Source organism: Limulus polyphemus, unplaced genomic scaffold, assembly GCF_000517525.1.
Source record: "Limulus polyphemus unplaced genomic scaffold, Limulus_polyphemus-2.1.2 Scaffold614, whole genome shotgun sequence".
In the NCBI taxonomy this organism is placed as follows: Eukaryota; Metazoa; Arthropoda; class Merostomata; order Xiphosura; family Limulidae; genus Limulus; species Limulus polyphemus.
The window spans coordinates 102,438-117,778 of record NW_013666224.1 but is presented as its reverse complement, the minus strand read 5'-3'; the positions used below and the strand labels follow the sequence as shown (position 1 = coordinate 117,778).

General features: G+C 35.2%; 1 protein-coding gene across 1 annotated transcript in view; it reads right to left on the bottom strand.

Annotated features, from left to right (window-relative positions):
* LOC106459477 (60S ribosomal protein L5-A-like) overlaps positions 1-8,943 on the bottom strand; it is a 17,764-nt gene extending 8,821 nt beyond the window's left edge. Inside the window, exons 1-3 of the mRNA XM_013919099.2 lie at positions 8,842-8,943; positions 636-705; positions 176-291 (exon numbers count right to left, since the gene is read on the bottom strand). Of these exons, the coding sequence (XP_013774553.1) occupies positions 176-291; positions 636-705; positions 8,842-8,844 (189 nt within the window). The 5' untranslated portion in view covers positions 8,845-8,943. The remainder of the gene's footprint in view (positions 1-175; positions 292-635; positions 706-8,841) is intronic.
* Between the last annotated feature and the right edge of the window lie 6,398 nt (positions 8,944-15,341).

Here is a 15,341-nt window from a genome sequence, read left to right as displayed (position 1 = left end):
AAAACACTTAAATACACCAGTTCAATTTCCTAAAATAATAATGGATATAACATACCCCCAAACAGAATTTTGTAAATTTTTTTTTATATTACAAAACTTGTTTATAAACTGTTATTTTATAGTAAAAAAAAATAATATTAATAATCAGATAATACAAAAATACAGAAGACTTTACCTGGCAGATAACATTTCTATTAGTAATGCGTACAATCATACGATACTTGGGGGTGTTGTACTTATTCTTGTCTTGAACAACTAATCGTTTTCGAGCTTGATAATCTGTTCTTCCCTCTGGTCACATAAAACAAATAAAAACCTACTTTTTGTTAAAAATTCTAAAAAAAATTCCTAAGGTAAGTAATTTTTTTAAACGATTTTGGGATCTCATAAAACACATATTCAAATGTGTACTAAGTTTTGTAATACAAGTATAAATAAAATAAAATGAAGAACTAACACTTTAAATAGATTGTAATATATCAATAAAATGTTTTTTTTTAAAAGATGAAGTAGTTATTTATTTGCCATATGTTACTTACCAAGAAGTCAATGGCAAAATCATTCAATTTTTATTTGTGGGTAAAAAAAAAAAAATCACTTTTCTTAATGTTATCAAAAGTTTACACTGAACTTACCTCTCCTCCTTTTAAACTTGACTTGAAATCGCTTGAAATATGCTTTACTCTTGACAACTTTAACAAACCCCTAAATTGTAATGATAAAGAAAGATTATTAATAATGAATGATTGTTTTATGCTATTTTCAGACATAATAAAACCTAATCAAAGATAAAATTTCCTACAAATCTCTTTATATTTTCATATTCGATGACGAGGAACCCACTTTGAGACTAATAATGGCTGGAGACGGCTTGAATGGGTAATGAAGAAAAACTTTACCCATTCAAGCCGTCTCCAGCCATTATTACTCTTTATATTTTGCTTAATATTGTTGCTATGACATCCACAATTGCTATGTATTTTTTAAGTTACAATCTTTAAAAATACTGAAAACATGATTATAATAGTTATCATGATCATGTCCTATTGGTCACTAAGTTTACAGTTAAAAACTACAAATATAATTTCCACGTTTACAGAAGAACATTTTTATAAAATCTATTCCTTTATGACATACACTTTGCTCAAGTCATCTGCATTTCTTTTAAATGACAACAACAGGTGCACTTGCAACACAAGCTTACTACATGTAGCTATACGAGTATTGCATGTAGCATTAAATTTGTATGTGAATAATATGCATTTTTTTTATTATTTAAAATTTAATGCCGCACTTCGGGTGGCTGTTTGTGCTAGTAATTACTAATCGTAGTATTCATACATCATTGAAAGAATTTAGAAAAAAGTGAAAATATTTTTTTATTTCTTCTGAGAAGTAATACAAAGGAAAAGTGTTCAGATTGTACTCTTTAGTCATATGCAACTCACTGCATCAAAATGATTTGATGTACTGATATAGACTATACTGAAAGTCGTGTTCTTGTGAGGAGAGTAGTTTTATTTAATCGTGTTTATCATAAATAAATGGTTGTTACACATACCACAGTTACTTTCTAATTGTCTGAATCTTGAATACCCAAAGTGTGAATTTTGTTTGTGTTGCCATTCAATAGATGGTGCAGGAGTTTTGGTTACATACATAGATACTGACATACATGCTACATCCATTATAGTAAGATTAACTGTAAAATAAAAGGATTTTTAATCAGATATAAACTAGTAGTTATGGTGATGCAGTCAGTACATTATGCAAATTAATAGTATCAAAAGTTGAAACTTTCATTTGATAATGTGTTCAAAATCTTCAAAGGTCAAAAATCTACCCTTCATTACAGTCCTAGAATCTTATTAGCTACTTAGATAAGAAAAAGGATCTTGACTAAATCTAAAAGATTGGGTTGTATATACAGAAATAATGATTATAAATCTAAAGAGGTCATGGTTTCATTGTATGAGTTACTAGTTAGGCCTTATATGCAGAACTGTGTGCAGTTTTGGTCCCTTTATCTCAGGAAGGACACAGACTTGTTGGAGGATTACTAGAATGAAAATGGGGATAGATGAGTTGTCAACTTGTCAGGTGAGAACAAGATGAGATTTATTAATTTCTCTTTAAAAAAAAAGAAAGTAAGAAGAAGGCCAAGGATGAAATAATTGAAGCATTCAAAATTATCAATAATATTGATAAAATCTATGCATCAGATCTTTTGATGTTGAATTCTGAAAACAATAAGACAAGAGACATAAGCTTCGGATTTGGAAAGATCAAACTCATCTTCAGTTAAAGCAGGTTATTTCTTCAAATTGAGGAACAAACTGCAAGCAAGCATGGTAGTCTTGATAGAGGCTACAACTTTAGAGTTTACAAAAAAGGACTGATGAAAATTTAGGGTTCAGAGCTACACACGATGATGAATTTTTTCGTTTGCTTATACTGCGAGTTAGAATGTCCTTATGAGGTAAAAGGCCCTTTGAGTTCTCATAATTTATATTGTATCAAAAGGATAGACAAACATATCTGGAATGATTCCATTTTGATATATGGTTGGGTACCTAGCCATTACAACATTTGCAGAACAAACTCTCAAGTCTACAATACAACAGTGTAGCTGTACGATTAATAACTAAAGAACTAAAATGAGTTATAGGAATTATACAACAGGATGTCTGCACAATAATAAGTCTCCAATACAACAGTGTAGCTGTACGATTAATAACTAAAGAACTAAAATGAGTTATAGGAATTATACAAAAGGATGTCTGCACAATAATAAGTCTCCAATACAACAGTGTAGCTGTACAATTAGTAACTAAAGAACTAAAAATGAGTTATAGGAATTATACAACAGGATGTCTGCGCAATAATAAGTCTCCAATACAACAGTGTAGCTGTACGATTAGTAACTAAAGAACTAAAATGAGTTATAGGAATTATACAACAGGATGTCTGCACAATAATAAGTCTCCAATACAACAGTGTAGCTGTACGATTAATAACTAAAGAACTAAAATGAGTTATAGGAATTATACAACAGGATGTCTGCACAATAATAAGTCTCCAATACAACAGTGTAGCTGTACAATTAGTAACTAAAGAACTAAAATGAGTTAAAGGAATTATACAACAGGATGTCTGCACAATAATAACTTTTGTACTCTTCCAATCTTAATCTGAAGATCTACTTTTATTACATTCATAGAAGTGGTGCCAGGCCTCATGGAAGTCATAACTTTTCCACAAGCCAGATTAAGTTTAGGAGCCCTTAACCCCTATCTTGTTCAGTGGAGGATCTAGGACACATTGGCTAGGGAACCTATCAGAAACAGTGCTATTTAAGATTTGTTAATAAATAAAGAAATGGTTGACGGTGTAGATTTGGGAACATCTGGGTGCAAGTGATCATTGCTCAATCAGATTTGATATTTTACTGCATATGGTTTGTTTAGAAATTTGCACAAATCTACACGAGGGCTTCCTACACTAGCCATCCATAATTTTGCAATGATAGACTAAAGGAAACACTAGTCAACACACCACCCACCATGAACTCTTGGGCTACTCTTTTATCAAGGAATAGAGGGACTGAACATCATATTATAATGCCCCACAGCTAAAAGGGCAAGCATGTTTGGTGATAGGGATTTGAGCCAATGACACACTGAATGAGTCAAGTCCTCTACTGCATATGGAGATAAAAAAAAGAAAAAAAAGGAGATTTTCATTCCAAATCTCAAAGAAGCAAATTTTGAGGAATGAAAAAAGAATTATCTACTGTGAATTGGGCAACTGAATTAGTTGGAGGTACTGATCAAACGTGGAAAATTGTTTAAAATAAATCATTAAACATTCAAGATAGGTGTGTTCCTTATAGACAAAAAATGGTAGCTGCAAATAAAAAACAAAAGGTATCAAGGAAATTGAAGAAAATTATTATAAATATAAGAAGTTTAAACTGATTGAAATGATGGAAGATTAGGATTATCAAAAAAAAGTATATGAAAATAGATTAGCTGAGTACCTGATGATGACCATGTACATTTGCTGTTATGTTAAACTTGTATTAAAGTTTTTATTCATTACCCATTCAAGCCATCTCCAACCATTATTAGATTAGCTGAAATTGTAACAATTAACAGTAATGATTTCTTTAAATACATAAAGGGTATGCAAAATGTTAGGATGGGAGTAGGGTTTTTGAGAGATGATTAAATTCTACCAACTTCTTCAGTTTTTACTATTGAAGATTTAAGCAATATTCCACATCCTGATCAGCTGCTAGATGGAAACAAGTTGAACAAGATGGTCACATTAATTCTGAGCTTGTTAAGAACAAATTGGGAAGTTCAAAGAATGGCAGAGCACCTGAGTCAGATATTTGTCCAAGGGATTTGAAAGAGGTTATGGATTGGATATGTGAGACACTTGCTATTATTTTTTTCCAAGTCCTTGAATAGTAAGCAGGTGTCAGTGGATTGAAAGATGGCCAATGTTACTCCTAGTTTCAAGTGAGGGAGGGGATAAAAATTGTCTCAGTAATTATAGGCCTATTAGTTGTACATCAGTGGTTGGAAAGGTTTTTGAAAGTCTGATAAAAGATGCTTTAAAAAGTCATTCAACAAAGTTTAGATTCTGTTGAACAGTCAGCACAGTTTTACAAGGAGAAAATCTAGTCTTACTAATCCTTTGACATTGTTTGAAGAGGTTACTGCTTACAAGATAACGGTATGGATTTCAAAAAACACTTAGCGAGGCGCCACATAAAAGGCTTGTTAAAAAAATTAGCTGTAGGTATGGGGGAATAGGTTGGCACAATGGTTAAAAAATTGGCTATTTGGAAGAAACCAGAAGGTTATTATAAATGAAGTTCAGTCAAACTGGATTAATGTCACTAGTGGGTTGTCTCAAGGGGTCAGTCTTAAGACCTTTGCTCGTTTTGGTTTACATAAACAGTATAGATGAAGGAGTGGTCAATAGATTACTTAAATTTGCTGGCTGTGAGGGAGATGCTAGTGCTTTACTAAAGGATTTGGATTATTTGGCAAATAAATGGCAGATGGCTTTTAATTATAATTCACATGCGTATACATGGGGGAGGTTGTTTGGCCAAACCCCTTATTTCTGTGAAGTCAAAAAGATCCTTATATGGTAATAGCAGAATTTCTTATGGTATTTAACACTTTCTATGCAGTCAATATTCTTCTGATGAAGCATTAGCATGCTTTGCACAATACGTGTTGGCTTTTGATCTTGTAAATTAGAACCCCCCCCTCAAACATTCTGCATATGGGCCTGTAATTTTGATGGAAATAACATTTAAGTTTTATGGAAGAAAAGGATCTTAGTGTTCTGGTTGATCATTTATTTAAGCCTTCCAAGCAATGTGCTGTTGCTAGTGGCAGAGCAAACGGGATTTTAGGTTGTACCTACAAAAATATTGAATACAAGTTAAATAAAAAATTGGGAATTTAAAAACCTGCAAATAGGGATTGTAAAAAAAAGTAAGCAAACATGGCTGGAAATACTGTAGATATTATTTCTCTAACTACAAACCCCTATTCTGGCCCCATTCCTAGAATTACACCAAAACATAATGGCAATATTTGAATTACTAAGATAGAATAATCGAAAACATTAAATAATCTTGACAATCAAGATAAATTGTAATTTTGATTAACCAATTAGTTTACGAGACACTAAACCATATAATTGTTGATCACAGGTAATGAATTATATAGATTAATTTGCCCAGCTCTAACCAAAGATAGGCCCATCTACCATTTTATTATGACTCAAGTGGTAAAGTGTATTTCTTTTTCATCCATAAGAAAAACATTAAAAATTTTCAGAATCAGTAAGTGAGCCAGGTATTCTTTAGATAGAGGTGGATTCTGAACAATCGTCTATGCTTCTCAATCATTTTCATGGCAATTTTGAACTGAGAAATTGCAGCTATTAGGCTGAATATAACACAATACTTATGAATTAAAACTTAATTATTTTAACCTGTAATTATTTCAATGTGCCTAGATCACAAAAGATATCAGTTAAGCTAATTTTCTCTCTCAAAAGTTAACTTGCTGTAGTATTACAATCATTATGTGGAACTGCAACCACATTTTTCTGAGAGATATAGTTTACAATACAACATTCACAATAATTAAGGCACTTTTTTTCTCCCTCCTCCCAACATTTTGGTCCCAAATCCCACCTGCGATTATGATATTTGTCTTAAATTGTTTTAAACTAAAGGTCTGCACAAAAATGAAGATATATTTATCCATTTCTGACTTTCTATATGTTCTGTAAGATAAACATAAGCAGAATGTCACAAGTAGCACTAGTAGACCCAGCAGATTCCGATATTTTTGCTGTTCTGCAAATCCAAGGATCTATCTTTGCCAACCTAATCCTTCTTCCTCAAAATATTTCAATTAAGTAATCTGTCATTTTTGTGCATTGTGTGGATATGTTTATCAACATGCATGTAATTTTTCAGGTCCTTTGCTACACAAGATGAGTAACTAATGTAATCCTTTCCAAGCATGCAAGTGACAAATTCACCTTCACATTGTCATTCCTCTCCAGCCAGCTCCATCTGAATTTGTTGCCCAGTCCTTTATCTCACCAATAACATTTTCCTATCATCCCTTCATTATTTTTACCATTCTCTTATTCAAAAGATCACTACTGTACAGCAATTTGCTTCGAAAAGGAATGATGATGGATTAACAGCTGAAACTTGAGCAGTTTTATCGGACTTGTACTTTATTGCTAATTACCACATTTTGTCAAATCAAGTAACAGTTTACAAAAGATTGTTCGATATTCCCATTTCATGTGTTTGTTGTTGGATAGATAGTTGTACTAAACCATGAACTTGGCATCTGACTATTCCAAACCATCTATCCTCACAATTTTCTCACTGAATTTACAAGGATATCAATATCTGAAGGTATAACATCATTACACACACCTGCTTCTAACTGATTGTCATTATCAGAGTTGGATATACCAAATCATATATGAGGTCAGGGCATCTCATGATCCTTTTCCATTTAAAACTGTCGTTCACCACACCAAGGTCTACTTGACTATTGTCCTCTTCAATATAATCCTTTCACCTCTTCCTCAGCATCCCTCTTCTCTGCCTGACTTTACCCATTACATCAAACAGTCCTCACCCATCCTTTACACATGCTCATACTTAAGTGTAGCCATTCTCACAAAGTTTCTTTTCTTTTTGTTGCCAGGTCTAGGGCTTTACATTCAAGTATTTACTTTTTGTGCTATTCCTTCACACTCTCAAAGAGCAAATCAAATGTCAGCCACCAGAAACCCTACTGGCCCAGGGCTGCCAGGCTTAAGGTGAGTAAAATCCTGGCACAGGGTTAAATAACCCTCCCACTCTTAACAAATGTCCCTAGCAGAGTAACTTTCAGGGTAAATTAGCTCTTCATCATAATTGGTAACTGCACATGTCCAAGTTTTGGCAACCATACATTCAAGAGACTAGTCAAATTGCCCCAAAACCAATAAAAGAGCTAGTGCACTGGTTGGCATCCCTTGGATATACCAAATATGAAATATGGACTTATTACAGTAGAATGGTTATTAAACAACCTGTGATAATGCCTTAGTCCAACCATTAATACTGGAATATCTAATTTAAATTTTTTTACAATGTGACACCTAAACATTAGTGATTTATACCAGAGTGTAGTATTTTCTATAAATTTCCTAACTCCTTCAAGTTTTGCATAACTGGTCTATACTAAAAAATATCTTGATGCTGCAAGACTAGTCAATTAAATTCTCCACAAGTTAACATATAACTAAATTTGCATAACAGATCAATTCTACATAACTGGTTGCAGAAGAGGTCGAACCTGCATAACATTAACACCCAATTCTGCAGACTGCATGGAAATACACGAACACTGTTGCTTCCCATTGTATTTTCAATGCACATGCACTTTTCCATGCTTTATGTAAAATACATGGTATGCAGAACAAGATCCTGTTATGAAGAATCAACCCATTATACCGAATATTACTGTTTTTTAGTACCGACTATTTATGCAAAATACAGAAGCTACACCTACAATTTGCATACTTATACTATTAGTATTAGTAAAACTAAAAGTTATTATAATTATAAAGATCTTTTACTCATATATTTTGAAAAGTATTTTTGAAATATGGGGCTCACATTGCCACAGACTTATGCAAATATGCCAATCTGACATACCTTGTAACTGTAACATGTAAGTTATAATATTTTTACGTGTTCATGTCGACTTAAGACTAGAGTATAAAGCTTTAGTTTATTTCACATTAAATAAAAATAATTCCACGATAAAAATATATTTTATATTAATTGATTTTTCGTAAAGAAATTATGATTTATATTTAGACAAGTTAAAAATAAAACTAAGTTCTTACACTTAACGTCTCAAGTTGAATTTATATTATAGTGTCATTGGCCTAGATTATAAAAATAAAATGCATTCCTACAATGAAATTATATATATCTTTATACATTCCTAAAAAGTATTAATTATGTTATTAAGATTTTAAACAAACGGGATTAAAAAGGTAACTAACACACTGCTCTGCAATCGGCAAACCTGTTTGCTCGAGAATAGGCCTAGGCAATTAGCAATATTTCAACGTGTTCTTAGAGCATTTTCGAACTACCGAACTAAAATCCAGTTTCATCGATGTTCTACTAAATCCCATTGATTAACTCTATTTCAAATTTGTTTCTAAAGTTTTAGTACAACAAATTTAAATCAAAATAATATGTTAAAATTATCTTACCATTTTGAAAAATTAAAATATTTTCATTTGAACTACCAGGTAGCCTCGGTTAGAGGGCGACCACTACCAAAAAGACTTTAACATTCTCAGAATCACTGAAAACTCGACATAAAACATAACGAAATTACTTTAATAATGTTAGTGTTTAATGTTAACGTCAATTATCTGTGGAATGAAATTTGATTAGTAAATATAAAATTATTTTTTTTTGTATTGTTGGGTGAAATTATTCTATCAAAAATGAAACTAGAGACTGTATGATGTAAACTAATTAACCAAGTGTGCGTTGAAACTACCTTTTCAGATTGTTATAATTAACGTATGGAATACTCTGTTTATTATTTTTTTCTGTATTGTTGGGTGAAATTATTCTATCAAAAATGAAACTAGAGACTGTATGATGTAAACTAATTAACCAAGTGTGCGTTGAAACTACCTTTTCAGATTGTTATAATTAACATATGGAATACTCTGTTTTTCATGTACTGATCGCCTTTTTTTTCCCTCAAACTCTTGAAACTCTTTTTCTCTAAGTAATGCTAAGGTCAGGTTAAAACAATATTTAATCAGTGTTTGTATTTATAAATATTTTATTGTACATAGTTTAACTTTTTCAGCATTTAGGGTTTAAAATGTTTGTAAGATAGAACTGATTTTGCTTCTTTGAAGGCCTGATCTCAAAATTATGAATAGCTTTTCCATCTTGATCTTTCATAATTTTAGGTTCTTGACAATAACTGTAGCGCCAAGCTCCTGAAAATGACTGTAAAAATGCAATGTTGTAAAATATAGAACTTTCCCATTGTTGTTTTGTCGTCTTTATTAAATATAATAACAACTGTTAATTCATTAGTACGCTAGCTTCATTCTAATTCTTAGGCGTTGGCTGTCAGGGAGAAAAGGTCACAAGTTTAAGTCTCTCACTGGACAAAGAAAGAATTTACATGTTACCTTCAAGAGTGTTTTCTTAGTTTAGTTTTCCACTAAAGAATCGACGAGGGGGATCTGCTTTTAGGATATTGATGTTTTTGGTTCCTCAAAAATCAATCTAGAGGGAAGGAAGACTGTAGATCTAAACGTTCTATAGTAGAAGGGACTATCCCAATGTCTGGATAAGTGTGAATATTGTATTTTCTGTGTTATTTATACAATAAAGATTTTGTTAACTTTTTATTAAACACACAAAAAACCATTAATTCCTTGTAAAATCTGTTGTCATTTGCAGGTCTGTTTATTTAACACTTGTTGGGAAATTTGGCTTACCAAAGAATACCATAAGTGAGGTAGAAAGAAGAAAATTAGATGTCATGACACCAGGATTTATTTTGTACTCCCTCGTGTATATTGAGTTTAAAGAAAGATGTTCACAAACAGAATGGATTTTTCTGGATGTGGAAGTACTCATGGCTCTAAAAGGAGAGTTTGTTCGTGGAGAGAGAGAGAGATGTCAAGTCTAGGAAGAGTTCCCTAGGACATAGGACTTTCACCAATGCTGCAGAGGTTCTGGAATGGATGGACTGTGTAACAGGCCATACAATGCCTGGTACTGTTAAACACATGAATGAAAATCAACTGAATTACTGGAGAATTGTTGTGTATGAGTTGTGCTGTTGATTCAAACCAGTGAAGAATTGGGAGATATGTTGGGCTGATTTCAAAGCTCAGAAGAGTACTGGCTGCTTAGGTGGGCGATCTGAACCAGTTGCATGGGAAAGCATATCCAGCAATGGCCTCTGCAAACTGAGAGAAATCCTGATAGATAAGTTAATTGCAGGGATCTCTAATGAACTTATGAGACAGTGCCTGGCAGTGATGAACATCCACACTCTCACAGACGCCATGTCTGTCTCAATATACCTTGAAGTAGAAACTTCCTTTTGGCCACCAGAAAGGAGAAAGTCTGCAGTGATAAATCCATCAACAAAGAGTGCAATGTAGGTACCTCCACTGCAAAGAGCTAAGCCAATCATGGAATGTCAACCAGTTCAAGATGAGAGTGTGAGTAACACTGGCCTCCAGTGAGTGGGCAGGACCATCTAGGCCCTCTTGGGGTACATGTTGCCACAAGGTACACCTAAGAGACATTTGCCAATGAAACCATCTGGATATCATCCAAGAATGGATGAGCAAAGCATTGGCTTTGGTTGTGGACTTTTGGATCACTGGCAGAGGAACTGCCTGTACTTTAATGCAGTGCAAGTATGGCAGAATGACTATTCCAACCAATAGCTCAATGTATGCCCAGCAACACACACACAATGCTAGTACTTTGCCAAGCATCAAAGTAGACAAGGGTATTGATGCCAACCTTTAGATCAATAGATTCAGGATGACCAGCAAATGAGCAGTAGATACTGTAGCAAATGTTCTGGAAGCCAACAGAGCCCAAACCAGGCTTGGCTACAGATTTGAGAGAGCACAGTGACAATAAGCTCACACCAAGGAGTTTAGTAGCCCAACAAGCTTTATCAGGACTTGGTGGGCTTTGGTATGTGCTAATAAGGGTGCAAGAACAAAAGGTTGAGTTCTTGGTAGAAAATGGAGTAGCAAGAAACCTGGTAGACCTTTCAATCTTTTAAACCCTCCAAGTTAAGCCACCACTATGGGCAGTGAATATAGCTTTTTTTGGCAAACAATGATATACTAGATGTTAGAGGAAATATAAAGCACCAGCTTAGGCCAGGATGTGTTATCCCCAGGATAAAAGTGATCAATTCTGATCTTGGGACTGTCATAGATATCCTTCAGATGAACATAATATGTAGTTTATTGATCAGCTTTGCCTGTGAAATGGGTCAGTTGATGCTCAGCAAAAGAGTCATCCATTGCCACCCAGACTGAACCCAGGAATAGTGAACCACATGAGTGTATGTTGCAGAGGAAACAACAGTACCTTCATGTGCACAAATGTTTAATCTAAAAAGTTCTAATGTGTCAGTGCTGTGTAATCTATATAAATAAACGTCAATATGTGTGTGTATGTTTCTGTGTGTGTGTGGATATCTGTTCTTTATACGTTTCCACATTTCTTAATCAGTTATCACCAAACTTGACACAGTGATACAGGATGAAATGAGGAATGTCAAGAGGGGGATTTGCACCCCCATCTAATTTCATATTTAATTTTGGAAAAACTACCAACTCCGTACAACTTGACACAGTGATAGAGGATGATATGTGATGGGGGGTGGAACTCTCCAATCTAATTTCATATTTATAGAATTATTGAAAACAGTGGGTCTTTCGTTTCAGTATTAATACTTTTATGTATTTTTATTGCACTTTTAATGTTTATAATGTTAAAAAAATAGACGCACAATTTCCTATCCTTTTTTACAAACGAGTTTTTATTTCACCCATCCAATGGATGGATACTCCAGCTAGTGTGGCTATAAAAGCCATGCATTAAATAATTATTTTTCGTCCAAAAAGCAGGTAGCTCTAGCTTGGATAGTGATATGCCCACCAAGGGATGAAGTCCTGATCTTGTTTCTAACTATGGATGATCAGCTACCTATTTGGACACTGAGACAGTAATAGGCACAGTAAGAAAAGCTAGTGATCTTGTTGGTGTTGATCTGTTGCACCTGTACAGAAGGCAAGTATTGGGTTACCAACACACCTGAGGGCATTCATTGATAATTGTGCTAACAATCTAGACCTGATGCAGGAAAAGTAATTCCGTGACTTGTCGGGTGAATATGCCAATGTATTTGGACAAGGTGGCCAACTGGGTAAAAAAATGACTCAACACCATATAGACACAGACAGTGCATGCCTGATAAAACAACCACTGTGCCAACTTCCTTGGAGCACTAAGGAGGTCACAAGCACTAAAATTCAGTGGATGCTGCAGAAGGGAACTGTACAACCTTCAGAAAATGCTTGGTCATCTCTAGTAGTAATTTTCAGGAATATGAAAGGTATGTCAAGATTCAATGTAGACTTCTGATGGATAAAGGCATTAACTCACATTAATGTCTTCCAGCTTCAATAGAGAGGTGAATGTCTGAATGCATTAGAAGGATCATTTTGGTTTAATACCTTGGATTTGTCATCCATACACTGGTAAGATGAACTAGATGATCAAGCAGGACAAAGACAGCTTTAAGCCCGAGAGATGGTCTATATGAGTTTGACATCATGTAATTCAGTCTGTGTAACACTAGAGCTTGAAGTCACTGGACTGCAATAGAAAAGATTCCTGGTCTACATTGTTGATAATTTGGTGTTTGGCCACACTTCCAAGTTAGTGTCTAAGAATCTGAGACTGGTATTCCAGCACACAGAAAGTCAGGCTTGAAAATAAAGCCTGGAGTGTGTTAACTCATGAAAACAAAAGTATAGTTTTCCAGTCACGTTGTCAGAAGAAATAGAGCCTCAATGGATCCAAGTAAGATAGCTGTGGTGAGAAAATAGCCATGAGTTATGATGAAACAAGAAGGCTACAGTTTTATTGGGTTTGTGTTGCATGCCTGATGATTTGTGGCTAACTTCTTGATGATAGCAACCCTTTTGAAGTGCACTTTGATTGAACTGGGGAGTGTAATTAAACAGGAGGTACCACCTGTGTGGTGAAACCTTGTAATATCCACCATAAATTCCCTAAAGGAAGATAATGAAAGCATTGTCAAGGGCTAACAGCCAAAGGTGAGAATAGTGCGCTTAACCTGAGATAGATCAATAGTTTAGTTTGGTTTGTTTTGAATTTTGCGCAAAGCTACAATAGGGCTATCTGCAATAGATATCCCTACTTTGGAAGTGATAGACTAGAAGGAGGGCAGCTAGTCAACACTATCCACCACCAACTCATGGACTTCTCTTTTACCAACGAATAGTGAGATTAACCATCACATTACAACGTCCTCATGATTGAAAGGGCGAGCATGTTTGGTGCTGGAGATTCGAACTCGCAACCCACAGATCGTGAGTCGAGCACCCTAACCATCATGCTATTCCAAGCCTCTAGATCGATAGTTTACGAACCAAAAAGTCATGACCCCATACTTTCCTACTGATACTGGGCACTGCCTATGTGACACCCAGATGGTAGGCTAAGGATGAAGTCAGATCAGAGTCTGACATTCAGGTCTCTGTTATCCAGCAGGGAAAACATTGAGCAGCAAAGTCACCGATGAATGAAAGTTTGGGGAGCTAGGGGGGGGGTTAGGAAAGTCGTTTGTTTTCTTAGAAACACATTCTACAGGCGAGAATGGGTTTGGGTACTTGTTATGCTCATATAAGTGTCATTTGGCCAGTACCTAGTTCATGGATGTAACCAAGTGTTATGATCCCCCAAAATAAACAATTGGCTGGACCTTTGGCCAGTTAAAACTAGTCAACCTTTGCATTTGAATTCAGTCTTTAGTGTTTAAGATCAACTTTTAACCTCAATCAGTCACTTTCTTTTTCTGTACATCCAAGGTTTCATACTCATACCAATGTTACAGTTGTACTGACCAATTCCTGTTTCTTTGTCTCGAATAATGAATGGGATCCCATACTAACCTTGAAGCCTCAATGCTACTATAGGATTCCTAAAACTTTCTCTGTAGTGAAGGGTTTGAAGTCACCACAAAAACTTAAGAGTGCCAAACTCTTGCTCACTTAAAACAAGCCCATGGATGAAGACATGTTGCTGGCCAATGCATCCGACTTGGGAAAGTGTGTTGATTAAGTGAACAGTCTAGTATTGACGTCTCCCCAGACCAAGCTGCATGTGATGGCTGATGAAGACTATGATGTCACTTAGAAGTTTAGGGACATTTCCAGCCTCAGGTTATCAACATCAATGCCATCAGCTCTGGAGAAGCCGAGTTTTTAAGTAGCCCAGCAGCAGGGGTAGTACTATTAATACTACTTGCAGAGATGAAGACCAAAGAGAAGTAGGTCTCAGTGACTTGTCCTGTTGTAGAGTGAAGCATGGCAATGAAGAAATGAAAAATGTATCTGCATCTATGACAAGATAATTACATCCCAAAGCAAAAAAAAGAGCTTCTCAGCACTAGGTACACCTTGAGGGTTATCTAGGCCCTGAGAAGGCAAATGTAGGGCAAGCTCCAGCAAGGTTCCAAGTGAACAAAGACCATAATGACCCAAGTGATAATGGCAGAGACAAGCCAGATGGCTCACCCACTGGTTTCCATCATCAATGAGGTAGCCTCGACTTCGAGGGATGAAACCAGTGATAGGACTAGGCAATTCAATGTTGCCATAGTTCTCGAGGAGCCACCAACAAAGAGACTGTGGAAGGCATGCAGAAGTGACAGAGAGTGGATTTCTCAACCAAGCCACCGAGATTGGTTTAAAAGCAAGGTCATTCCTCCATTATGATAGGAAAAAAAGGTTCGGTACCTGTGTGACAGGCTAAAAAAAGCAAGTAGAACTGGGTAAGGGCCCATGTAGACCTCAAGGCACCCATGGCTACCAATTGGACGATAGAAACAGTGGTGAAAGATTTCTTGGTGTGGATGTGGTGAGCAGAGTGAAGCCTCGACCAC